The following is a 27707-nucleotide window of genomic DNA, read 5'->3' as shown; positions in this document are numbered from 1 at the left end:
AAATTTGTAAATCTTTTCTAGGGAACTAACGCCTCTTGCGCTAGCTTGATTAGTAAACTCAACTTTTCTTTGACCGGCAACTCCCCCGTCTCCCCGTCGGTCACCAACGGTCCCCTACCTGGCCTTCGCGCGCGCGCGCATGCAGCCCTCGCTCGACGCGTTGCGGGCAACGGCAAAAGCAAACGAAACGCACGCACCCGCGGCCGCGGAGGAAACGAAAGGAAACAACAAACAGCCAAACCAAACGGCTCGCAAAGGAATCGCTACCTAACTGTGCTCCAGCAAACCAGCACTCTCCCACTTAAACCTGCCGTCGCCGCCGCCGCCGCCGCTCCCTCTCCCGGCCACCACACTGGGCTGCGAATGCTCAGCGTCCGCGTCTCGTGAGGTTAGCATCCGGCGCTTATCATCCATAGACTCTCTCCCTCTCCCCCAGCCCCGCCATCTCTCGCTCTCTCGCCGCGACGTGCCGACGGTGCTTGGTTGCTTGGGGGTGGTTGTGTTCGCTCTCTAGCTGTGGCTTCCGCGGGGTACGACAATCGAGTTTGGTGTTGAAATGCCACCTCCCGATTCAGTTCGAGTTGTCTTCTCTATAGACCGGTCATTTTCTTTTGCTCTGAATTCGTGTTAGGGATACTGATACATGTAGTAATTTGAGGCGAACTTATGAGTGGGTGCTTGGTTATTGGAAGTTAAATTAGAAAAAAAAACATTTCTATGATTCAGTGCTTGGTTGGAAAGATAAAATTTAAAATTCTATGATTCAGTCGGAGAAATAAGAAAAACCGAGTTAGGATTCAGCGAGTGAAATGCAGTGCTCATCGATTTGCATATGGCACCTGTTGTGTCATTATTATGTCACCTCTATGTACACTCCATATTTTTCCAAAAGAAAGTAATAAATAAAAATTCAGACCTGCATATGCCGTTTTTGACACATCTATGGTACATATGGCAATAATTTCGTGCTCTGTAGACTGTAGTTCTTCAGTTACCTGAATGGTTCAATACGTGTCTTTGAACAGCTTCTCCGATGGAGTTGAATTCGTTTGGAAAAATGTTTGGCAGAACAGCTGCCACAAGCTGTGTACGGTTCAATCCGTAGAAGCTAGTTTTTTTTCCTCCACAACGGTATGGTGTTAAATGAGCAAGGGCCGGGTCGTCACCCCCGTGATGCGCCGTGTCACGATCAGCGGCGAAGCCAGTGCAAAGTTGTCGGGGTCATGCGACCCCGATAACTTTGTACGAATCAGTGGAACCCCGCGTATTCCGGCCAGCTACGACCCCATCAAATTGAGTTCATGAATCTGTGCGACCCTGGCAGCAGTTTAGTCTAGATTCGCCGCTGGTCGCGATCTGGGCACGGTGTCAAGTGAGCAAGGATCGGGTCGTCGCATCCTTAGTGGCGCGCCACATCGGCGCCCGAGTGTGGTGCAAAATGAGCAAGGGTCTTCACACCTACCTCGGTGGGTGCGAAGGGTAAGGAAGCTAGTCGAGCCAACTAGGATCCGTTTAGGTAGCTGGAATGTAGGGTCCCTTACGGGTAAGTTAAGAGAGTTAGTGGACACAGCGGTTAGGAGACGTGTAAATATCTTATGCGTCCAATAGACTAAATGGAAGGGGCAGAAGGCGAAGGAGGTGGATAATACTGGCTTCAAGCTCTGGTACATAGGGACAACTTCAAATAAAAATGGAGTAGGAGTTTTGATTGATAAGAGCCTCAAGAATGGTATGGTGGTGGTGAGAAGGTAAGGGGATATGATCATCTTAGTTAAACTTATCATTAGTGATATAGTCTTAAACGTAATTAGTGCGTATGCCCCCAAATAGGCTATGATGAGAGTGCTAAGCGGCTTTTCTAGGAAAACTTAGATCGCTTGGTTAGAGCTGTCCCTAGTAGCGAGAAACTTTTTATAGGATGTGATCTTAATGGCCATGTAGGTACATCAAGTGCAAGTTTCGAGGTAGTTCATGGGGGTTTCAGATATGGTAGTAGGAACCAGGAGGGAGAGGAAGTCTTAGACTTCGCCATAGCTTTTGATCTGATGATAGCTAACACCTCTTTCGTAAGAGACAGTCCCATCTAGTAACCTTTAGTAGCGGCCAGTACTCTAATCAAATCGACTTTGTCCTTACAAGAAGAAGGGATAAACGAACATGCGTGGACTATAAGGTGATGCCTGTAAAATGTGTGGTCGCTCAACACAAGCTGGTGGTGGCTGACTTTCGCTTTCTGGTGCAAGCTCGTGGGAACAAACAAGCTAGGGTTGCTAGAACGAAGTGGTGAAAATTAGAAAGAGAGGCATCAAAGGTCTTTAAGGAAAATGTCATTGGAGAGGGCCCTTGGAAGGATGAAGGCGATGCAAACAACATGTGGGAGAAGATGGTAACATGCGTTTGGAAGGTTGCTTCAGAGGTGCTTGGAGTGACCAAAGGGAGCAGATGTGACTCGAAAGACACTTGGTGGTGGAATGAAGATGTGCAAAAGGTTATTAAGGAAAATAAGGAGTGCTATAAGCGCTTGTATCATGACAGGTGTGCAGACGACATAGAGAAGTACAAGGTGGCAAAGAAGACTGCAAAACGAGTGGTGAGTGAGGCAAAGGGGCAGGTCTTATGAGGACCTTTACCAACGTTTGAGTACGAAGGAAGGAGAGAAGGACATTTATAGGATGACTAAGGCTCGCGATAGAAAGACAAGGGACTTCAACTAAGTCAAGTGCATAAAGGATGAGAGGGAGCAGCTCTTGGTGAAGGAGGATGAGATCAGACATAGATGGCAAGAGTATTTTGATAAATTATTCAATGGTGAGAACGAGAACATCACCGTTCAGCTGGACGAGTCGTTTGATGACACTAACAGGCTTTGTGCGGAGGATTCAAGAATTGGATTTCAGAGAAGCCTTGAAAAGGATGAAAGGGGACAAAGCGATGGACCCTGATGGTATCTCAATCAAGTTGTGGAGATGTCTCGGGGATATAGCTATAGTATGGCTAACCAAGATGTCCAACAATATCTTACGATCGAACAAGATGCCTAAGGAGTGGAGAAGAAGCATATTGGTACCAATCTACAAGAAAGTTGTACTAATTATCGGGGAATTAAGTTGATGAGCCACACTATAAAGTTATAGGAGAGAGTCACCGAGCAGCGCCTGCGAGGAACGACGCAGATATCAACAAACCAATTTGGTTTCATGCCCGGAAGGTCAACCACAGAAGCAATCTTCTTAATAATACAAGTTATGGAGCGGTTTAGAGAGCAGAAGAAGGACCTCCACATGGTTTTTATTGACTCAGAGAAGGCTTATGACAAGATAAAGAAATGTTATGTGGTGGACTTTGGACAAACATAAAGTCCCATTAAAGTAGGTGACCCTCATTAAGGACATGTACAACAATGTTGTGACTAGTGTTCGAACAAACGATGGTAACACAGATTACTTTCCGATTAAAATTGGACTTCATCAAGGGTCAGCCTTAAACCCGTATCTCTTTGCCTTGGTAATGGATGAGGTTACCAGGAACATACAAGGGGATATCCCTTGGTGTATGTTGTTCGCTGATGATGTAGTGTTAGTGGACGAAAGTCAGACGGGAATAAATAGGAAACTAGAGTTATGGCGGTAGACCCTTGAGCCTAAAGGTTTTTAGATTGAGCAGAATTAAAACCGAATACATGAGATGCGACTTTGGCGGAGTTGCATAGGAGGAGGGAGATGTGAGTTTGGAATGTCAAGTAATGCCTAAGAAGGATACCTTTCGGTATCTGGGATCGATGCTATAGAGGGATGGGGATATTGATGCGGACGTGATTCATAGAATCAAAGCAGGGTGGATCAAGTGGCGACAAGCTTCTGGCATTCTCTGTGACAAGTGGGTACCACAAAAGCTAAAAGGTAAGTTTTGTAGAACGGCGATCAGACTGGCTATGTTGTATGGAGCAGAATGTTGGCCTACAAAGATTCGACATGTTCAACAACTGAGTGTTGTAGAAATGCGTATGTTGCGATGGATTTGTGGTCACACAAGAATGGAACGAGTTCGGAACGATGATATACGTAATCGCTTAGGGGTAGCACCAATTGAAGAAAAGCTTGTCCAACATCGGTTGAGGTGGTTTGACCATGTCCAAAGGAGACCTCCAGAGGCACCAGTGCATTGTGCAGTCCTAAGCCAAGCTAATAATATGAGGAGAGGTAGAGGAAGGCCGAAATTGGCATGGGGGAGACAATAAAAAGATATTTGAAAGCTTGAGATATATCTAGAGATTTATATTTGAATAGGAGTACTTGGAAAGCAGCTATTGAAATGTCTGAACCGTGACTTGGGGCTTTTGGTGGGTTTCAACTCTAGCCTACCCAACTTGCTTGGGACTGGAAGGCTATGTTGTTGTTGTTGTAGATGTGTAGAACAAAAACGGCTTCAGCTTTATGGTTGCTCCTCGTGCGAAGCTGTTTTTCTGGTAGCCATTTGGCAGGGCTTCTGTAGATTTGTAGAAGCCAGAGGTAATAAAGCCGGTTTTGAAGCCCTACCAAAGGGGCCTAATGTGGTACTAGAATATACTAAGGCCTGTTTAGCATGGATCCGAAAGTCTCCGGCATCATACCACAATGCACAGAGGAGCCAGAGTCGGTGAAGTAAAAAATAATGGCTTCACTAGTCTAATTTATTTTGAGAGAGATAAAAACGATTTCTTGCTACAGTGCACAGAGGAGCCGGAACTGGCTAGGGCCCCACCAAACTGGGCCTAAGAGTCAGGAATGAGCAAACCAAGACAAAGTGTCGGGTACCTTAGAACGGGGTACCCCGAGCGAACATCAAATGAGTCGCTAAAGTCCCATCAAAAAATAAAGCTAGAAGGTAAGTCGTGGGTCCCTCACCCGCCACGACCGAGCCCACTAGGCCCTCCTCTTCACCTCGAGCCTCGAGCAGGAGGTCTCGGCATCCTGACGCGAACTCCGCCTCGCGCGAGGCTCTCCACGGAAGGCCTCGGCAGGAGGTGCATTCTCCGTATCGTGCGAGGTCTCTCGCGGCATGCCTCGGCAAGGAGTCCGATCTCCGTCTCGCGCGAGGCCTCATTCTCCGCGTCGCTCGAGGCCGGCTCGTCCGCAGCCCGTCGCCCCCCGCCTCGACCGACGCTCCCGACAGCGCGTCATGTCCCATTAATATTTCAACCACTCCCGCAATCTCAGCCGGACGATGGCTCGACGCCACAGAATGGCCTACGGGACTCGAGGTCGCATCAGCGCCATACCGGCTGGGACAGGGCACGGCGGGGATTACCGGCCACTGTGTCCTAACGCTGTGCCCACGATCAGCGCCCACACTACACTGTGTCCCGCGATCCCTGCCTCGAAAACAACATCGCACAGACAACTTGGCCCGGGTCATCACCGCCTCCAAACCGACGCACCAGACCAGCCGCCCGCTCGAGGCCTCGGCACTGTACACCAAGGTCTCGACTATCTTGGGGTTCATGCCCGCTGAGACCCCCCCACTGCGGTGCGGCCTCGGTGCCGATCAAGCCTCGGCCTCACGCACAGTCCGTCCACAGTGATTTGCACGTCCACCGCCGCACCCACTCCGAGGTAATCCCAGGGCTCCCACGACGCACAGGATCGGATGGGACTACCACACCGCCCTAGTGCTCCAAGGACGGACCACTCCGACGACAACGCCGCCACAGGAACAGGCCACAGGGCTCGGACATGCCGCCCCTGTTGGCACGACGCCGTGTAATTAGCACATGTACTGTCCTTGTCCTCCCTTCAGCTATAAAAGGAGAGGACTTGGGCCACTTAGAGAAAAAGAACGCCTTGTAACACACATTTCTCAGTGGCCTGAGAGCACCGTCTCAAGCGACCCATACGACACCTCGCCGAGACCTGGGACCAACTCCCTCTCTCACCTAGCTTGTAACCCCCTACTACAAGCACCTCGGTGTAAGGAATACAAGATCGATCTCTCAGACTGGACGTAGGGCACCGATTGCCTGAACCAGTATAAACCTTGTGTCCCTTTGCATCACCATCCGGGATTGGGAACACGCAGAACAAATTCACTGGTTGGTTGAGGACCCCCCGGTCCGAAACACCGACAGTTGGCGCGCCAGGTAGGGGCCTCTGCGTGTTAGTTTCGTCATCCCAGCAGGTTCCGGATGGCAAACCCCGTACGACCATTGCGTCTCGGCACGGTGGTTTGGTTTGGGAGCCTAGAGTTCATGTCCCTAGGGCATGAGTACGACATGGTACTCCTCACTCCTCGAGCCCCACCAACCGACGATGAAGTCACGCACCAGCAGCCCAGGCGCAGGCGGCGCCCGGGCGGCCGCTCTCGCCGCGCTCGCCAGGCACGATGCGAGCATGACCACCCCGACGCTACGTGAATCCGGAGCGGCACGCCGCTCCCCGCCGATATCCTACGACCAGCTGTTGGCACAGGGTCCCTGGCTGGGGACCTGTCTAGCCTGAGCTTGGACAAAGGAAAATCGCCGGTGGCACACGGCGATGCCCAGTCATCAAGCTCCGCTCCACCACTCCCCGAGGAGCCGATCCCGACGGAGCAGAGTCTGGCGACGGCACCATCCCCATACCCCTTTGGGTTGAGAAATGCCGCCGCCTCTTACGCCTACGCTTACACTGCCGCTCACGAGGATCCCTCAGAACGCCGCCAGCGCTTCGCTCTCGACCTGAGCACCCGTGCCTACTCCTCGGAGGAGGACGAGGCATGGCCCGGAGTGGATTTCTCCGGACTCCACGACCCTGGGGCTTATGCGCCAGTTCTTGGCCGCAAGCGAATACTGCTTCGGACTACTCCGACTCCGACGACGAAGGGCACTACGACCCCACTCGCGAGTGTTTTCACGTCGGGCTCAGGATGCCGAGGACGGGCGAAGAGGACGAGGGGGCAGGTAGCCGTTCCCCGCTTCGCCCAGGTGCGGGCGCCGCCACAGCCCCCACGCACTGTCCTGCCGGCCGCACAAAATGAGAACGTCGCTCTTGCACGACCTCAGTGCCCAGACCTAGAACAGCTCCGTGAGCTCCAGGCCAAGGTCGAACAAGACCAACTCCTTCTGCAGCAGCTTCGAGACTCTCTCGAACAAGAACAGCGAGGTCGCGGCGAAGGCGGGGGAGCCCGACGGAGGGCCCGCGATGTGCATCACCGCATCCATGACGACGAAGGGAGTGAGCAACCCCCAGTCTTCAATCGCGCTAGCCAGAACGTCGCGGCTGCGGCAATGCTGGTCCGCGCAATGCCCAAGCCTTCTACCACGGAGGGGCGGCGGGTCCGCGGCGAGCTCCGGGATCTCCTAGAGACCGCCGCGGTTCAGCAGGCCGAGAGTTCCGCCTCCCGACGACACGGGGGCGCCTCGAACCTACCCACGGCACCGCCTCGGCAGGACAGGGAAGCCCCGGCTCGTCTCGAGCCCGACCGAGCGCCGATAGCCCACAGGGTCCCCGTGCTTCTGGACCGCCTCGACAATCGACGCGAGGTACAGGGAGACCATGAGGTGGTCAGCAGGCGACGACGCCACGACAACGAGGGGCCCGCTCGGGGCTACCACCCACACCGAGGCGGTTGCTACGACAGCGGGGAGGACCGCAGTCCTTCCCCTGAATCGCCAGGCCCTCGGGTCTTTAGCAGGGCCATCCGCGCTGCTCTTTTCCCTGCCCGATTTCGGCAACCAGCCAATCTCGCGAAGTACAGCGGCGAGACCAACCCTGAACTCTGGCTTGTCGATTACCGCCTGGCCTGCCAGCTAGGTGGCGCGGATGATGACCTGCTCATCATCCGCAACCTCCCCTTGCTCTTGTCGGACTCAACGCGAGCCTGACTCGAGCACCTTCCTCCCTCATAAATCCACGACTAGCGAGACTTGGTTAGGATCTTCGTCGGGAACTTCCAGGGCACATACGTGCGCCCTAGGAACTCCTGGGATCTTAAGAGCTGCCGCCAGAAGCCGGACGAGTCTCTCCGAGACTTCATCCGGCGCTTCTCCAAACAGTGCACCGAGTTGCCCAGCGTCGGCGACTCGGAGATCATCCAGGCTTTCCTCTCCGGCACTGCCTGCCGAGACCTGGTTCGAGAGTTAGGGCGGAACGTGTCGCGCTCTGCTGCCGCGCTCCTCGACATCGCCACCAGCTTCGCCTCGGGTGAAGAGGCTGTTGGAGCCATCTTCCCCGACAGCGACACCAAGGGTAAGCGGAGGGACGAGGCCCCCGAGGCCTCAGCCTCCCACCTCTCCAAGAGAAAGAAAAAGGGGCACCTAGGGAAGCAGGAGGTCCTGGAGGCTGATCTGGTCGCGGCCGCAGAACGCAAGAACCCCCGAGGCTTCAAAGGCCCTAGGCCTTTTGACGACATGCTCAAGAAACCCTGCCCTTACCACCAGGGCCCGGTCAAGCACGCTCTCGAGGATTGCTCCATGCTGTGGCGTTACTACACCAGGCTCGGGCTCCCCGACGACGACGCCAAGCAGAAGAGCGCCGGTGATCGGAACGAGGACCAGGACGACGGTTTCCCCGAGGTACGCAACGCCTTCATGATCTTCGGCGGACCCTCGGCGTGCCTTACGGCGCGGCAGCGCAAGAGGGAGCGCCGAGAAGTCTTCTCGATCAAGGTGGCCACCCCCCGGTACCTCGACTGGTCTCGGGAGGCGATCACCTTCGATCAAGACGACCACCCTGACCATGTACCGAATCCCAGGCAGTACCCACTGGTCGTCGACCCGATCATCGGCAACACTCGACTATCCAAGGTGTTGATGGACGGAGACAGCGGCCTCAATATCCTCTACGTCAATACCCTGGAGCTCTTGGAGATCGACCGGTCGAGGCTCCGAGGCAACGTCGCACCCTTCCATGGCATCGTGCCAGGGAAGCGCACGCGACCCCTCGGGCGCATCGACCTTCCCGTCTGCTTCGGCACCCCCTCCAACTACCGCAAGAAAGTCCTCACCTTCGAGGTAGTCGGGTTTGGGGGAGCCTACCACGCCATCCTAGGGCGGCCGTGCTACGCCAAGTTCATGGCGGTCCCCAACTATACCTACCTCAAGCTCAAGATGCCAGGCCCCAGCGGTATCATCACAATCGAGTCCACGTACGAACATGCATACGACTGCGACGTCGAGTGCATCGAGTACGCCGAGGCTCTGGCGGAGGCCGAGACCCTCATCGCCCACCTCGACCAACTCAGTGGCGAGGCGCCTGACTCCAAGCGTCGCGCAGGGGCGTTCGAGCCCACCGAGGCCATCAAACTCGTCCCGGTCGACCCCGCCTGCCCCGACGACCGAGCGCTGAGGATCAGCGCCACCCTCGACATCAAATAGGAAGCTGTGCTCGTCGACTTTCTCCGTGCGAATGCCGACATATTCGCATGGAGTCCCTCGGACATGCCGGGCATATCGAGGGAGGTCACCGAGCACTCCCTGGACATCCAGGCCGGATCTAGACCGACGAGGCAACGCCTGCGCCGCTTCGACGAGGAAAAGCGTAGGGCCATCGGTGAGGAGATACAGAAACTCTTGGTGGCCGGGTTCATCAAGGAAGTGTCCCACCTAGAGTGGTTGGCTAACCCCGTGTTAGTCAAGAAGAAGAATGGGAAATGGAGGATGTGCGTAGACTACACCAGTTTGAACAAAGCCTGTCCGAAAGTCCCCTTTTCATTACCCCGAATCGATCAAATCGTTGATTCCACTACAGGGTGCGAGACCCTGTCTTTCCTTGATGCGTATTCTGGTTACCATCAAATCAAGATGAAAGAGTCCGACCAGCTCGCGACTTCTTTCATCACACCATTCGGCATGTATTGCTACGTGACTATGCCTTTCGGCCTCAGAAACGCAGGTGCCACGTACCAGCGGTGCATGACCCAGGTCTTTGGCGACAACATCGGACAGACCGTCGAGGCCTACGTAGACGACATCGTGGTCAAGACCAGAAAGGCCGAAGATCTCGTCGGTGACTTGAGGATAACCTTCAAATGCCTTAGAGAGAAGGGCATCAAGCTCAATCCCGAGAAGTGTGTGTTCGGGGTCCCCCGAGGCATGCTCTTGGGGTTCATAGTCTCGGAACACGGCATCGAGGCCAACCCAGAGAAGGTCTCAGCCATAACTAGCATGGGACCAATCAGAGACCTCAAGGGAGTACAGAGGGTCATGGGATGCCTTGCGGCCCTGAGCCGCTTCATCTCGCGCCTCGGCGAAAAAGGTTTGCCTTTGTACCGACTCTTGAGAAAATCCGAGCGTTTTTCTTGAACCCCCGAGGCCGAAGAAGCCCTCGACAGACTCAAGAGGCTGCTCACAAATCCTCCCGTCCTGGTACCCCCGGCCAGGGATGAGGCCCTCTTACTCTACGTCGCCGCGACGACCCAAGTGGTCAGCGCAGCCGTAGTGGTAGAAGGCAGGAAGAGGGGCACGCTCTACCCACCCAATGTCCTGTTTATTTCATCAGCGAGGTGCTCTCCGAACCAAAGCACGCTACCCTCACATCCAGAAGCTGGTCTACGCCGTGGTCCTGGCCCGGCGCAAATTGCGTCACTACTTCGAGTCGCACCCAGTAACTGTGGTATCATCTTTCCCCTTGGGCGAGATAGTTCATAACCGGGAGGCCTCGGGCAGGATAGCCAAGTGGGCCGTCGAGCTTATGGGGGAAACCTTGACTTTTGCGCCTCGAAAAGCGATCAAGTCTCAGGTCTTGGCCGATTTCGTGGCTGAGTGGACAGACACCCAACTGCCACCTGCTCAAATTCAGACGGAGTGCTGGACCATGTACTTCGACGGATCCCTGATGAAGACCGGGGCAGGCGCGGGTCTGCTCTTCATCTCGCCCCTCGGAGTACACATGCGCTACATGGTGCGGCTCCACTTCGCTGCCTCCAACAACATGGCCGAGTACGAGGCCCTTATCAACGGCTTACAAGTTGCCATCGAACTTGGGGCACGGCGCCTCGACGTCCGGGGCGACTCGCAGCTCGTCGTGGATCAAGTGATGAAGGAGTCAAATTGCCTCGACCCCAAAATGGAGGCTTACTGCAAATTGGTACGTCGCCTAGAAGACAAGTTCGACGGCCTCGAACTAAACCATGTCGCGCGGAAGTACAACGAGGCCGCCGACGAGCTGGCAAAGATGGCCTCGGCACGGGCCCCGGTCCCCCCGAACGTCTTTGCCAGAGACCTCCACAAACCTTCCATTGACTACACCCTGGTAACAGAGGAGGGCCCGTCTGTGGAAACCACGGCCAGGCTCGATGTTCCCTCTACTACCGAGACCCCCTCGACCGAGCCCGAAGTCATGGAAGTCCGCGCCGAGCCTCCGTAGACCGACCAGGACGCGGATTGGCGAATCCCGTTCCTCGAGTGGCTCGATCGGGGGGAACTTCCTAGCGACAGGACCGAAGCCCGACGGCTCGCGCGCCGAGCCAAGGCTTACGTCCTCTACAATGATGAATTGTACAGGCGAAGTCCCTCAGGTGTCCTCCAACGATGTATCAGTGCCGAGGCGGGCCAAGCCCTGCTTTGGGACTTACACGCAGGCGCCTGTGGGCACCATGCGGCGCCTCGGACGCTCGTAGGGAACGCTTTCCGCCAAGGGTTCTACTGGCCGACAGCGGTTGCCGACGCTACCAAGCTAGTACGCTCCTGCGAAGGATGCCAGTACTATGCTCGGCAGACACATCTCCCGGCCTTGGCCCTGCAAACCATCCCCATCACATGGCCGTTCGCCGTGTGGGGGCTCGACATGGTCGGGCCTCTGCAAAAAGCCCCCGGGGGCTACACCCATCTACTGGTATCAATCGACAAGTTCTCCAAATGGATCGAGGCTCGTCCGATCAATCGAATCAAATCCGAGCAGGCGGTGTTGTTCTTCACCGACATTATCCACAGGTTTGGGGTCCCCAACACCATTATCACTGACAATGGGACGCAGTTCACCGACAAAAAGTTCCTGACGTTTTCCAACGACCACCACATCCGTGTGGCCTGGTCGGCCGTAGGACACCCAAGGACCAACGGCCAAGTAGAGCGTGCCAACGGCATGATCCTACAAGGCCTCAAGCCAAGGATTCACAACCGGTTGAAAAAGTTTGGCAAGAAATGGCTCGCCGAACTCCCGTCGGTCATCTGGAGCCTGAGGAACACTCCAAGCCAAGCCACGGGGTTCACACCTTTCTTCCTGGTCTATGGGGCCGAGGCCATCCTCCCCACCGACTTGGAATATGGTTCGCCGAGGCTACAAGCCTATAACGAACAAAGCAACCGCACCACCCGAGAGGACGCCCTTGATCAACTGGAGGAAGCCCGAGACGTCGCGCTACTACACTCGGCCAAATACCAGCAGAGCCTACGGCGCTATCAGGCCCGACGCGTCCAAGGCCGAGACTTGAAGGTAGGCGACCTGGTGTTGAGGCTAGCACAGAGCAACAAGGGTCGCCACAAGCTGACCCCGCCATGGGAAGGACCGTACATCATCGCCCAAGTACTGAAGCCTGGGACCTACAAGCTGGCTAATGAGAATGGTGAAGTCTTCACCGACGCTTGGAACATAGAACAGCTACGTCGCTTTTATCCCTAAATTTCCAGGCATTGTACATATCGTTTCTCGAAATACAATTAAAAAGCATTCTTTAGTTGGTCTAATTTTTCGAGAAACCCCCCGAGCCCATCGTAGGGCTCGGCAATTCAGTAACACGGCAAGGGAGACTCGGCTCTGCCTCGGCAGAACCGAGCCTCCCTCGGGGGCTAAATGGGGGACTCCCCCCGAGATCCCACGCACTATTCTTCAGTTGTTTTTCACAAAAATTCCTACGCCAAGACCCTAGCAGGCTCCGACGGATCAGTTGTAAAAACTCCTCGGACCAAGGTCTGTTTCCTAAGCGAGAGGCCGGTAGAGTCGCGAGACGGCCTACGCCTCCGGGCTACGGCACTCCCTCACTACCTCTCGCTCAAGGGACGGCTTAGGCCCCAAGGGGGTGTTTTGCAAATGAAATCTGATCAGGAGCAACAGAGGGCAGAGGCTCGGAAACATAAGAAAAACAACTAAGAAACACAAATACTTCGAAAATAAAGGCCTCGACGGCCACAAGCGTTACGATACAAAAAATAACCCCTATTCTATTTTTACATAGCCCCCGGGGCCCAGATCAAGGCTCAGGGCCTTCAGCACCGGCAGATGGTAGGGGAGGAACCACCTCCTCTTCGAAGAGCGTCGCCAGCGCCGTGCCAGGGCCTTCCGCCGCCTCCATTAGCTTCGTGACCACCTGCGTCCGCCTCCTCGTCATCATCAGGCAGGACATACCCATCACTGATGGCCGGGAGGTCGACGTCGACGTAGTGAGAAGAGATGACGGCCAGCGCGCGCTTGACACCCGTGTGCAGCGCTCCTCGGAGCCGCTCGCGCATCTGGTTGCTCAGCGCGATCAAACGGCTCCCCAGGGAGCTGCCTGACTGAACCCCCTCAACCTCCAAGGCCTCGCAGGCGGAAAGGGCAGCACGTTTCAGCGCCTCGTGCTCCCCGATCTCGGTCTCGAGCACCGTCTGCACCGCGCTGGAAGCCTCGGCGGCCCGAGTGATCTCCGCCTCTAACTCTGCACCACGGAAAATGGAATGAGGTCGAGCGAGGGAAAAAACAACCTAAGTTAGGGACGGAAGCCCACGGAACTCACCCTTGGCCTTCTGCTCCCAGCGTCGGGTCTCGACCTGACAGGCCTCGGCTTTCTCCTTCCAGCGCAGGGCCTCGGCTCGGGAGGCCTCGACCTTCTCCTTCAACCGCTGGGCCTCGACCCGAGAAGCCTCGGCCGCCCTGGAAGCTTCACTTCCCAGCTCTGCGTCATACAAGGAAGTTAGGGAGCAAACATAAGGAAAAGGAAACAAAACAAGGGGACTGAAACTCACCCTCGACCGTCCCCTTCCAAACCACAGCCTCGATTTGCGAGGCCTCAACCGCAGCAAGGGCCTCGTTCAGAGTGCCTCTTGTTAGCTGGTGCGCACTCTCCTTTGCCCCCAACTGCCCGGCGAGGGTCTTGCCCGAGGCCGTCGCTTCTTCGTCCCGGGACCTGAAGGCATCTCGATCTCCGACTGCACGGGTGAGCTCTTCCTCCAACTCCTTCACCCGCGCCGCCAGAGGGGCGAGCTGCGTCTGGGCCGTGGCCGCCTCGACCTTCGCGTCGGCACAACGAAGGCGGAGGTCCTCCACCTCCGCGCTCCGCGCCGACAGGAGCTCGTTGGCGCCGGCAAGAAGGCCCTTCTGCCGCTGAAGCTGGTCCCAGATGCCCCTCTCCCGCCGGAGAAAGACCGACTTCCCAAGGGACCAGGTCTCGAGCTCCTGGGGAAGCAGGACAGGGGTCGTTGATTGCAACAAAACCGAGAAAAGGACAACGTCACGCGAGAAAGGAAAACGCAAACCTGGGCGACTCCGGGCAGTTCGTCGGCCACCACGGACAGGGCTGTCCGCAGCGACCGCTCCGCCAGCTGGCGGTATTGCTCGAAGGTGCCCCAGCGCCCGCCCTCGGCTACGTCCTCAAGGGCGAATAGAGGCTCCCCCTCAGGGTCGTCCCGGCTCCGCCACAATACCCGCGGGTGATCCCACCCGCGAGGCTCGGGTCGCGCCCGCACGAGGGCCGAGCTTCCCTCGTCCAAGACCGGCGCCGGCTATTCCACGGCACCGGCATCCTCGGCGTCGACCGCCTCCAGTGCCCGGGAAGTATCGTCGGAGGAGATCGGATAGACCTCCGCCTCCCGGGCGCTCTCTCGCAACAACGGTGACCCCTGAACCAAGGGCGCCACCGAGGCCTCCGCCGCCTTCATCTCCGCCTCCTGGGCAGACGGCCTCACCGCCATTACGACGGCCTTGGTGATCTCGGGGGCTCCGGCCTCCGCAATTATAGCCTCGACGGCCACGGGGGCTCCAGCCTCCGCCATCGTGGCCTCTGAGGACGCAGAAACACCGGCCGCGGCCACTGCGGTCTGGGTGGCCTTGGGCGCCCTGTCCTTCGTCGCCTCAGCCTCGGAGACCCCGGGGGCCTCGGCAACCAAGGGCACGCCGGCCCCATCCGACTCGTGAGCCTCGCCCCCGTGGGACGGAAGCGCTCCCTCCCTCGTCTGTGTAGGGGCCGCCTCGGCAACCCCTCCTTGGGCGGCCGGCTCTTTCAGGTCGACCCTCGCCGACGCTGCGCCACGTTGGATAGCGGCTTGTGCCTCCGCCACCCAGTGGGCGGAGGAGCCGGGGCTCGCCTTAAGTGCCTTAAGGGGCGCCAAGGGAAGGTCGTCCGCAGGCCGCTTCCGACTAAGGAAAATTAACCTACAGGGTCAGCGCGAGACAAAAAAAACGAACGGAAGGCACTATGACCCTGCCAAAAATACACTTACCTTGAACGGGGCGGCAACCGCTTCGCCACGGCAAACCTCGTCCGCAACGCCGGAGGCGGCGGCAGAGGCGTCGCCTCCGTATCCATCGGCGCCGTTTGGTCCTCAGCGGACCCCGGCGCCCCTTCGGTCCTCTGCGGGGGCGGTGGCGTCGCCTCCACCGCCACCTGCTCCACCACGGCCGCCGAGCCTACCGGGCTGACGGTGCGTTTGCCTAGCGCCCGCGCCTCGGGCGTGTCGGCCTCGGCCCCGGAGCGGGCAACCGCCGGCCCCGGGTCCGCTTCTCCTCCCCCTCCCGGGGGTGCCGGGCTGTTTGCCAGCGCCCCGGGCACCACCTCCACTACGTTAGGGAGGTGGTCCAGGGGACCTCGCCCCCCTCGCCCTTGTCACCCCGTCCGAGGCCTCCGTCGACAGCGACGGCGACGGGGATTCCTCCAACGGGAGGCCATCTTTCCTTTGTTGACGGCGGCGCTGATCCAGCCCTTCGCGCGCGAGGATTTGCCTCGTGCGCTTCGCCGCTTTGGCGTCCTTCCGTTTCTTCTGCGCGTCGGCGTGCGCCCGGTTGATCGCCCGCCGCCTCGCGTCCTCAGGAACGGGCGGCGGAGAGGAGCGCACGTCCCTCATCCCCTGAAGGAACGACAAATGCGCATAAGGGAACAAGGGGTAAGGGGAGACTGAGGAGGCTCAGAGGCTACAGCGGCACACGACTTACCAGCGAAAGGAACCCCCGCGACGGTCGCATCACGAAGGGGGTCAAGTTGCCGCCCTTCAGCTTCGCCTCTACCGTCTCCCCCACCCGACGAAGAATTTTCTCGTCAGAAAGGGCGGAGGAGGACATCCAGATGCCCTCAATGGGTTCACCCGGCTTCATCTCAAACAGCCGCCGCCACCGAGCCATCAGCGGCAGCACCCTCTGGCGGTGGAAGGCGGCCACGACCACAGCCACGGTGAGGCCATGGCCCCGCAGCCTCGCCAGCCCCTCTAGGAGTGGCTCCAGCTTGGGCTGGTCGTCCTTCGGGACGCCGTACTTCTATCTCTCCGGGCAACTCCCCACAATCCGCCCAGTATAAGGGGGAAAGTCCTCCGTCATCGTTACGAAGGTAGAACCAGCTCGTGTACCACCGTCGGTTGGAGGACGCGAGCTGGGCCGGGATGTAGAGGTGCTAGCGGTCCTGGCGCATTTGGAGAGTGCAGCCACCGGCCCTCGTCGCCTTCCTCTTACCCGACGTACCCGTCGGCTTGGTAGTGTGCCCCGCCCGGAATAGGTGGAGCCACAACTCCCAATGGGGAGCAATCCCCAAATACCCCTCGCAGACGGCAACAAAGATAGCCGCCTGAGCGATGGAGTTGGGATTGAAGTTGTGGAGCTCCACGCCGTAGTAGTGCGGGAGCGCCCGCATGAACCGATCCGCTGGGACGCCGAGGCCGCGCTCGTGAAAGGAGACGAAGCTCACGACATAGCCGTCGCGAGGCCTCGGCTCTGGCTCGCCGTACGGAGCAATCCACTCCATCCTGGTGGGGTCTGTCACCGGGCGAAGGAGTCCACCGTCGACAAGCGACTGAAGCATCTCCTCGGTGACGTCCGACGGATCACAGGAGTCCGCCCCGACAACGACGATGTCGCCGGCCATGGGTGCGATGGAGGAATCGGGTGCGGCGGTGAGTTTTTTCTCTCCCTCCCACGCTCTCGCTTTTTTCTCGCTTTCTCCCTAGGCTCGCTTTTCTCTCCTCTTCTTCCCGGCACCCGCTGCTCTAGCGACGGCTCGACGGAGGCGGTGCTAATGCAGGCAAAGTAAGACGAGGAGGGGCGAGACTCTTCGGGTATTTATGCAGGGAGGAGGCGAAACGAACGGGCGACGAAATCGGGGAGGTTTTCCCCCCGTCTGGCGCAGTTAACCACGAGCCGATTTCGCCGGTCCACGTGCCCACGTCTCCCGCATTAAATGCGAGGACAGTTACGTCCCATCCACCACGTCACGCTCGGCCACTACGGCAGCAGGCGTCGTTTCGCCTCCCCATGAAACCGCCTAAAAAGGCGCGCCACTCGTTGCCGAGCCAATAGGGAAGATATTCCCCGCGGCCTATTCCTTTCGTATGAAGGAACCAGGCTCTGAGCCTATTACGATCCAGGGGTTCGAAGGCTGGGCCCCAAAGGGTTTCGACAGCCGCCCCAGGATAACAGAGTCAGGGACGACCGCGAGCGAGCCTATACGGGGCCGAGGCCCAAGCAAGCGAAACGCTTGAGACGCCCAAAGTCGTGTCCGAGACCGGCAGGAAAGTCTTCGAATGGGATCCCACCGTAGGGAGGCACCGAGCCACCGAGGCCTAGCGAACGGCCTCGGCACCCACTAGAGAAATCCTCTGGTACTCTTGGAGTGTGTCTCTGGACCGCTAGCCGTCCCCTAGCGAACGGGGTTCGGGCCTCCACTCGGACTACCCGATAACAGCTTACTGGAAGTGCCACCGCTCGTGCCCATCGAGGGTAGCGAGGCACATTCCACCCCTCCTTCCGAGCGAAAAGGAAGCGTGAGGGTCGCATAAAAAGTCAGGAGAACCCCCGACGGCCTTCTCGCTCTATGCAGAGGCTAAGGGGCTCTTTCTGCAACCTTGCCGAGACCCAGCGACCCCGGCTCGCACTCGATGGGCCTCGGCAAAACAAACCCTCCTTCCGAGCGAAAAGGAAGCGTGAGGGTCGTACAAAAAGACAGGGGAGCTCCTGACGGCCCTCTCACCCTGTGCAGAGGCTAGGGGGCTCTTCCTGCAAATATGCCGAGACCCCACGACCCGGGCTCACGCCCAAAGGGGCCTCGGCAAACAAACCCTCACGCGCGAGGGGCGTATAAAAAGCCAGGGGAACTCCCGACGGCCCTCTCACGTAGAGGCTAGGGGCTCTTCCTGCAACCTTGCCGAGACCAGAATGGGCTCGGCAAACAAACCCTCCGTCCGAACGAAAAGGATATGTGAGGGTCGGATGAAAAGGCCAGGACACCCAAGACAAAGACAAACGGTCTAAATCCGCGCTAGAGGTTTCGTTACAAACACGATAAAGGGCACCGAGCCCGTTACGGTCCAGGGGTTCGAAGGCTAGGCCTCCAAGAGGTTTCGACAGCCGCCCCAGGACAACAAAGTCAGGGACGGCTTCGGGGCGAGCCTACGAATGGCCGAGGCCCGAGCGAACAGTCGCTCGGGGCGTCCTAAGTCGTGTCTGAGACCGGCAGGGAAGTCTCCGAATGGGATCCCACCGTACGGAGGCACCGAGCCACCGGGGCCCAGTGAACGGCCGCGTCACCCACTAGAGAAGCCCTCTAGTACTCTTGGAGTGCGTTTCTGGACCACTAGCCGTCCCCTAGCGAACGGGGTACGGGCCTCCACTCGGACTCACCCGATAACAGCTCACCGGAAGTGTCCACGCTCGTGCCCATCGAGGGTAGCCTGGCACATTCCACCCCTCCTTCTGAGCGAAAAGGAAGCGTGATGGTCGTACCCAAAGTCAGGGGGACCCCTGACGAACCTCTCGCTTCGTGCGGAGGCTAGAGGGCTCTTCCTGCAGCCTCGCCGAGACCCCCGCAACCCGAACTTGCGTTTATGGGCTCAGCAAATGCGATAAGAACTACTCGCTCAAACGCGAAAATGAAAAAAGCCCCTGGAGGAGTAACTCTACTCCTCCAGGGGCTCGGGGGCTACACTCGGCGGGTGCGCTCGCGCGCACCCACCGGAACCTCAAAAAACAAACCCCAATTCCTACGGAGCAGGTATAAACCAAGCCTCGGCAAACCCTCAGGGAGAGTACACGCACTCCCCCCGAGGCTCGGGGGCTACTGTCGGGTATCTTAGAATGGGGTACCCCGAGCGAACATCAAATGAGTCGCTAAAGTCCCATCAAAAAATAAAGCTAGAAACCCGCCACGACCGAGCCCACTGGGCCCTCCTCTTCGCCTCGAGCCTCGAGCAGGAGGTCTCGGCATCCTGACGCGAACTCCGCCTCGCGCGAGGCTCTCCACGGAAGGCCTCGGCAGGGGGTGCATTCTCCGTATCGCGCGAGGTCTCTCGCGGCATGCCTCGGCAAGGAGTCCGATCTCCGTCTCGCGTGAGGCCTCATTCTCCGCGTCGCTCGAGGCCGGCTCGTCCGCAGCCCGTCGCCCCCCGCCTCGACCGGCGCTCCCGACAGCGCGTCATGTCCCATTAATACTTCAACCACTCCCGCAATCTCAGCCGGACGATGGCTCGACGCCACAGAATGGCCGACGGGACCCGAGGTCGCATCAGCGCCATACCGCCTGGGACAGGGCACGGCGGGGATTACCGGCCACTGTGTCCTAACGCTGTGCCCACGATCAGCGCCCACACTACACTGTGTCCCGCGATCCCCGCCTCGAAAACAACATCGCACAGACAACTTGGCCCGGGTCATCACCGCCTCCAAACCGACGCACCAGACCAGCCGCCCGCTCGAGGCCTCGGCACTGTACACCAAGGTCTCGGCTATCTTGGGGTTCGTGCCCGCCGAGACCCCCCACTGCGGTGCGGCCTCGGTGCCGATCAAGCCTCGGCCTCGCGCACAGTCCGTCCACAGTGATTTGCACGTCCACCGCCGCACCCACTCCGAGGTAATCTCGGGGCTCCCACGACGCACAGGATCGGATGGGACTACCACACCGTCCTAGTGCTCCAAGGACGGACCACTCCGACGACCACGCCGCCACAGGAACAGGCCACAGGGCTCGGACATGCCGCCCCTGTTGGCACGACGCCGTGTAGTTAGCACATGTACTGTCCTTGTCCTCCCTTCAGCTATAAAAGGAGAGGACTTGGGCCACTTAGAGAAAAAGAACGCCTTGTAACACACATTTCCCAGTGGCCTGAGAGCACCGTCTCTAGCGACCCATACGACACCTCGCCGAGACCTGGGACCAACTCTCTCTCTCACCTAGCTTGTAACCCCCTACTACAAGCACCTCGGTGCAAGGAATACAAGATCGATCTCTCAGACTGGACGTAGGGCACCGATTGCCCGAACCAGTATAAACCTTGTGTCCCTTTGCATCACCGTCCAGGATTGGGAACACGCAGAACAAATTCACTGGTTGGTTGAGGACCCCCGGTCCGAAACACCGACACAAAGTTTATGGTTCATGGTGTATTTTATTCTATAGACACTGCAGCATTGCTGCATGGGGGAAGTGTCTCGGTTTCAGGGCACATGTGGAGACGTACATTACCTAAACATCTCGTTATTCTCATTCTTGATTGCATATTTTATTCAACGTAGAGTGCGTGCCCTCTACTTTATCACAACATCATTGCCCTTTTCTTTTCCTGGATTACACTGTTAAGATTCAAGGTGCTGACGAGATTTCCAGAGAAAATCTGGAGCCTTTAAGGATGGTGTTGGTGCAGACTGCAGAGTAATCTTGGCATTATTTTGGTTGTCCATGGCTTCATAGTTATTCTGTGCCAATTCTTTTTTTAGTTTTCACACTTGTCTTATCTGAGTAAGTGTAAAGCATTCGAAATCTGTGCTCTTGATTGGTATTTTTCAGGTCACTCTTATTGCCATTCTGCCTTCTATTACCTGACAAAAATGCAGTTTTCAGAGATTGTTGTCTTTTCTGCAAGATTCCTTTTGGGACTACATACGAACTCGTTAATGTCACGTCCTTATGCGTCCAAATCGTTGTTACTTGTGTTCGTTGGCTCTGTGGACTTGCTTTTATTTTGTCCTTTTATCCGCCACTCTGCTAGACTGTCACTATTCCATACTGCCAAGTGCTGCTCTGTCCACCTCGAATATTTTAGTTCTCTGTGCTGATTTTCTTTTCATGTAAGTAAAGTTGGACAAGAAGAGGCCATAAACTGTGCTTCTCTTTTGCACCAATCTGGCCTACAAGTGCCTGCAAAATGTTCATGTGTCTCTTGAAGTTTTCCCAACGAGCATCTTCCTCCTACAGTAATGGCAACAGACCTTTTGTATCTAGTATCCCTTACATTTAAATCCTAAGGGCTTTAGACGCTAAGAACCTCCTGAAATATATTCATTGCAGTTATGCATTCCTCTCGAGTGTTGCTATGTTAGTGCTAGTTGGCCACTATTCTAATGAAAATTTCCTGCTCTTAGAGTTTACCTAGCCACCTAACAAGGGTTGTGGTCTGATCGTATGGTTAATTTACCTGGTTTTAGTCATACAACTCACATAAGGTTCATGGAGTTTCACATCTTTTTGTTTGCTTTTCAGGATTCCATGTTCCAAATGGATTGTTTTAAGCTGGGTGAGCTACCTTTTATCAGGAGAAATTGATCGGTTTGAAGTTTGAACTGTGTACCAGAATGTCTGAAGTAAAGCCAGTAATTGATCAAGCTCGTGGAGATGGTATGTATCACTTATAATCTCTTTTGGGCGCTTTTTGAGTAGGTCCTATATTTATTGTGTTACTTTTGTATTTTTGTGACATTTGGATGTAATGATGGGGGGTTACTTTTACAAAATAATCATGGGATTAATTGTGAATAAGACCTGGCAGGATTGCTTTATAAAAAATGTCATCATTCTGCTTTATGTTGGGATAAATCATAGATGATATTGTATTGGAGTATTCAACAAGTAGTGGATTGTAGTATTATTCCTTCTTGTGTTTTCAGATAATGACAAAACAATTATTTGTTCTGCCATTCCTGTTTTTTTATTGCTTGGTTTATTTTTATAAGTCAAGTTTTTTTTTTTTTTGGTGAATAGCTTGCCTTTCATTATCATCTGGCCGAAGCCTCAAACATGATCAAGTCATACGCACATGCTGGAGTAACATGCCACATCTCCGAACAATGCGAACTCGAGACCTGTCGAGCTAACAAGTGTGCTACCTTATTACAGCTTCTACTAACAAAAGAGAAAGAAAATTCATGAAAGGCAAGACTAATCTCCTCCATCTCCTTCAGAACAGGATCAATGATGGATCTTTGCGTCTCCTTTTTCTTCCACAACTGCACAACCTGAAGACAATCGGTTTCCAAAGCCACACGTTGAAGTCCCAGTTGTACAGCAAGTTTCAAACTGTCCCTACAAGCCAAAGCTTCCATGGTACAGGCATCAAGTCCATGATCATACCAGATTGCTTGTGCTGCTTGGAATGCACCATGCTCATCTCTAACAACAGCCGAGGTTGCACCCTGCTTGCTCTCTTCAGTGAATGCAGCATCCGTATTGATCTTCGACCACCCCACCTCCGGTCGTTTCCACTTAGCAGTGTCACACTTTGGAGCTGGATTGCCATGGCAATGGCTCAGCTGCCATAAGTCAAAGGCCGTATCCTTAGCCCAGAGTACCGCCTGATGGACTGGCATCGGCAGCTCACCATGGCGTCTCTTGTTCCTCATCATCCAGAGAGCCCACATGCCGATCATAATCAGAGCGCGATCTCGCCTTGGCCACAACTCTGACATCAGGTCAGCAGCCCAGGTTTCATCATTCAAACTCGGTATCTTCACCCCGGTTGCCAATCTCACTTGTGCCCAAAATTGCCTTGCCACTGTGCATTCCAGGAGCACATGTTTGATCGATTCTTCAGGCACTCCACAGACCTCACAGTTAGCCACCGGTTCAATGTGCCTTCTAAAAAGAATTTGTCTCGACGGTAGGAAGTCATGCAAGACCCGCCACCAGAACACTCTAACTTTGGGAGGGACCTCCAGTTTCCAAACTTTTTTCCAAATAGGATCTACAGAGGCGCTTGGTAAGTGACCGAAAGACTCCTCCCACTTCCGCTTGTAGATAAGCTTATATGCAGAGCGGACTGTGTATATCCCAAAACGCTCGGGTTCCCAAGCCCAAAAATCAGTATCACCTCGTCCACGCGGCTGTCTCAGAATAGCCGCTCTATCAATTGGCAAAAATAGCGCCCGCACTGCCTCTTCGTTCCAGGCCCTGCTGGCCGTCAGTAACTCAGAGACCAAGTTCGGGTGCCCATCAACCCTTGGAGTAATTGGCTTAGCATCAAAATGGTCCGCAATCCACCGATCACCCCAAATAGCAGTTGATTCTCCATCAACCACCCTCCTGATCAGGCCATGATATAACACGTCACGGCCTGCTAGGATGGCCCTCCATGTACTGCTCGCGTGCTTTTTCCGAGTAGCCCGCAAGAACTCCGTGTCATGATAATAGCGCCCTTTGAGAACTCTAGCACACAAGGAATCTGGTCTCGTGATGAGGCGCCACCCTTGTTTTCCAAGCATTGCCAGGTTAAAACTCCTCAGGTCCCGAAAACCCATACCTCCTTTGTGCTTTGGCAGGGTGAGACGCTCCCAGCTCATCCAGTGCATATGCCGGTTATCAGCTGAGCTTCCCCACCAATAGTTCGCAACTGCACTTCTCATCTTGTTGCATATGTTGAGAGGTAGAAGAAAACAGCTCATGGAATAAGTAGGTACTGCCTGAGCAATTGACTTGATCAACACCTCCCTTCCCGCACAACTTGCTTCACGTCCACACCAGCTTTCAATTTTGCCCTTTACCTGAGACGGTAAATATTCAAAGCAGTCACTTAAATTCCTTCCTGCCGCCGTGGGTAGACCAAGATAGCGTTCAGCCAAGGCTTCATTTTGAATGTCAAGCCTCTGACTGACCACCTGCTTCATTTCTGGAGAACAGTTTCTACTGAAAAATATAGCCGATTTGTCCCGATTTACTAACTGTCCTGAGCCTCGATGATAAGGCACTGACCTTTTACTTTGTATCATTTACATCAAAATACCTTATTCAATGTTTCTCCTCTCAGGGTTATAAGTTCAAAGAATCATCTCAGAATTGAAGAAAATTACCAATCCTGTCTTGGAAAAACTTGTGTCATATACAAAATTTATTTTAGAATTTTGTTCCCTCACACTTATATTGGTGAATGTCATTTGATAAGGACTGTAGGGACCTTTCGATATGATACAATTTGAAAATAAAAAGAAAGGGAAATATATATCCCTACATGTAAAGATTAGCTATCAGTTAGTGCTAATAGAAAATTTTATGGTATTATATTCTCCTGAAGGGCCTGAGGAAAAATAATATATACAATTGATTTTTGTCTTGATTATTGTTTTTGATATTGTGGGTTTATCAACAGGGTGCTGATGACAATTCTTCAAGCAGAAAATCTAATGCAACATCATTAAAAATGTTATTAGAGAAGGAGATGTCTAAAGAAGCGGAGTCAAAGAGAAGACCTCCAAGTGTCATTGCCAGATTAATGGGTCTTGAGGAGGATTTACCTACTAAAGAACCAATTGTACACCATACCGTAAGTGACTTGAGTGGAGATTTAAATGCCACAAACAACACCTTACAGGGAAAAGAATGCCATCAGTTCATAATGTTGAAGACACAAAATGACCAATGCTGTCATGAAAAAATTGATTACAATGATGTTTATGAAGTATCTGAAGGACAATCAGGAACAGGCTATTTTCATGATCGAACTTCACAGAAAGGATGGTGTTTGGAGAACAAGAGTAAGCAATTAGATGTTGCACAAGACAAGATCATGGAACCAGAACACTTTGCCATTGAAGAGAAACTCCTTTGTACAAAGGAGTTACCTGAAGCTCTTGTTTTTCCATGTTCAAATAGAGATTTATTTCTTGAATTTCCTGAAGAACATAACGCCACTTTCTCAAGACAGTCGAGTGGGCTTCACGCAAACCGAGCACCACCTCAGACCAAATGCATTACAGTGCTGAAACCAATTAGATCTGTTGATATTAATGGCATAAGACTATCCAAGGCAGAAATTGGTAAGCAAAATGTATTGAACATGAGAAGGTTCCATCAAATTCCTAGTCCAAAGGAAGAGATACCTTCCCAGCCAAGTAGAATAGTACTTTTGAGGCCTACCCCAGGGAAGCCTAGTATATCAAAGGCAAAGCTGACCTCCAGGGCAACTTCATTTCAGTTAACTAACCGTAACAGTCTCAATGGATCATTAGATGATAACCAGGCATCCATAGGATCTGCAGGACTAGTGCATGGTATCATGCAGTGCCGGCAAGATGGATGTAACCAAAGAGATGACTCTTTATTATCTTCTGCATACTCAAATGGATATGGGGGAGATGAAAGCTCATTCAGTGATTCAGAAGTTGATTATACCAGTGGTTCTGAAATCAACTATATTGAAGATGGTGATACCCTCAGTGACTCCGAGGGAGGTAGCCCTCTGTCAAAACATTCATGGAATTACATAAGAAGATATGAAGGTCAATGCTCAAGCTCATCCTTCAGCAGAATCTCCCACTTTTCTGAGTCATCAGTAATCACGGAGGCCAAAAAACAGCTTTCAGAGCGATGGTCAATGGTTAGCTGCAATGAGACAAGTCAAGTGCAACTGTCGAGGAGAAAGTGCACGTTGGGTGAGATGCTCTCCGTTAAGGAAGCAAAGAAAGATGAGGTCACCACTGGGATGTTTTCTGTTTCCAGTAACCAGTCATGTGGCCTGGAAAATGAACTGACTACACGTTCTACAAATGTAACTACTTCTAGAAAGAATGATGACAATGGGGTATCTTCTAGGAAATTGCCAAGATCAAAATCTGTTCCAGTGATTTCATCCACGTCTGAAAACATGGTGGTGAATGTGCAAGCTTCAAATCCTGAGAGCCACAAACTGAAAGTGGCTGTTGTGTCAAATAAAGGAAAATCAGCTTTCAAGGGAAGAGTTTCAGATTTTTTCTTGTCTAAAAGTAAAAGGCCAAGAAGGCAAATGTCCATCTATCATCCATCTGATTGCTTTGCTGAGAGGCTTGAAGGTTGTATTATTCATAGTAGACAGGATTGCAATCATGAAATGGATGCCATTGAGAAAGTCATGCATTGTGAGGACAGATTCGATAGTTTTTCGACACAAATATCAACTAGCACATCAGATGTAAGCATTTCTCGAATATCATGCAGGTTTAATACTCCATCCATTCCAAATTATAAGACGTTTTGATTCTCTATGTATCTAGACACAAAAGCTGCGTATCTAGAAAAGCCAAAACGTCTTATAATTTGGAACGGAGGGAGTACAATGTTATATTCTTCTATTCTTGCATAAGAAACATACCACATTGTTGGAGTGCCTTTTCTGTTGAGTTTCTTGACTTATCGCTACCTGTTTATTCTTGCAAAAGAACTATATCGCTGGATTCCAAACTTCTTGGCCTCAAAACAACTGATAAGAAATTGCATTGCAGAGAACAACTTCTGGTGCTTCTGTATCATTGGACAATTCAACCAGAAACCTGGATGAACTAGGAGTAAATAAATGCCTAAATAGTAACCGTGATCAACCAAGCCCTACCTCAGTTCTTGATGCACCCTCTGAAGATAGCAGTTGTAATGAACCTGAAACACCTGGAATAACTACTTCCAAGAATACGAGTAAGTCTTGTTTTTCTGTATCAAATCTCTCCATTACTCAGTCTGGTTTATATGTTGATTGTTTCTGATTTATTCTCTGAAGCAGTATCAAGATCTTCAGCAATTGAAACTGTTGCCCGTTTCTTACCATGGGATGACACCACCTCAGAGTCACAGTCACTTTGTAACCCAAGGCCGAGTTCTCGTCTCCCTGATGAAGGTGATGATGAGTCAGAATGCCATGTCCTTGTGCAAAATATAATGTCATCAGCTGGATTAGGCACTTCGCAATCACGTATGGTTTTCACCGGTTGGCACTTACCTGACCACCCTCTTGACCCGGTACTGTGCAACAAAGTATTGGAGCTGCAGGAGAAAAGTTCATACAGAAGGCTTCTTTTTGACTGCGTGAATGTTGCTCTAATAGAGATCGGTGAGAACACCTTACTGAGTGCATTTCCATGGAGTAAAAGACACTCCAGGACATGGAGAGGCACCTCATCTCCTGATCTGGGTGTAGAAGTCTGGAGTATCCTGAAGGACTGGATATACGGGGCACGGATGTTTGTGGTGAGCAAGAGAGATAATGCTGGGATCATATTGGACAGAATTGTGAAGCAGGAGGTGGAAGCAAGAGGGTGGGTGAAACTGATGATGGCGCAGGTGGTTGACATCACTGAGAAGCTCGAAGGGGGAGTAATGGAGGAGCTGGTTGAAGAAGCGGTGCTGGATTTTTACAGTTTGTTTTCAATGATGAGATATCGATTGTAACTGGTAAAACTTTCCAGGGAGCAGCTGGTTTGTGTATGCTCTTGTTTTGCAGCTACTCCGGTCGTTCGTCGCCGTATCCCCCCTGATTCTATTTCTAGCTGGTTCTGCTTGTTGTATTACGAAGTTCTATAAACTTCTGGTAGATGAGAACATGGTAATTGTGCAGTTCATGAGAAGTTTTGTAGGCAAAATGA

The 27707-nt window shown here is 53.8% G+C and overlaps 1 protein-coding gene across 1 annotated transcript; it reads left to right on the top strand.

Annotated features, from left to right (window-relative positions):
* Positions 1–226: 226 nt before the first annotated feature.
* On the top strand, positions 227–27707 carry LOC136474241 (uncharacterized). Its single transcript, XM_066471835.1, has 5 exons — positions 227–388; positions 21595–21729; positions 24470–26266; positions 26577–26763; positions 26849–27707. Exons 2-5 carry the CDS (start codon positions 21727–21729, stop codon positions 27511–27513), a joined length of 2652 nt encoding a protein of 883 aa, XP_066327932.1. The 5' UTR covers positions 227–388; positions 21595–21726; the 3' UTR covers positions 27514–27707.

Source organism: Miscanthus floridulus, chromosome 8 (assembly GCF_019320115.1).
Source record: "Miscanthus floridulus cultivar M001 chromosome 8, ASM1932011v1, whole genome shotgun sequence".
Lineage (NCBI taxonomy): Eukaryota > Viridiplantae > Streptophyta > Magnoliopsida > Poales > Poaceae > Miscanthus > Miscanthus floridulus.
This window is presented reverse-complemented; position numbering and strand designations above follow the sequence as displayed.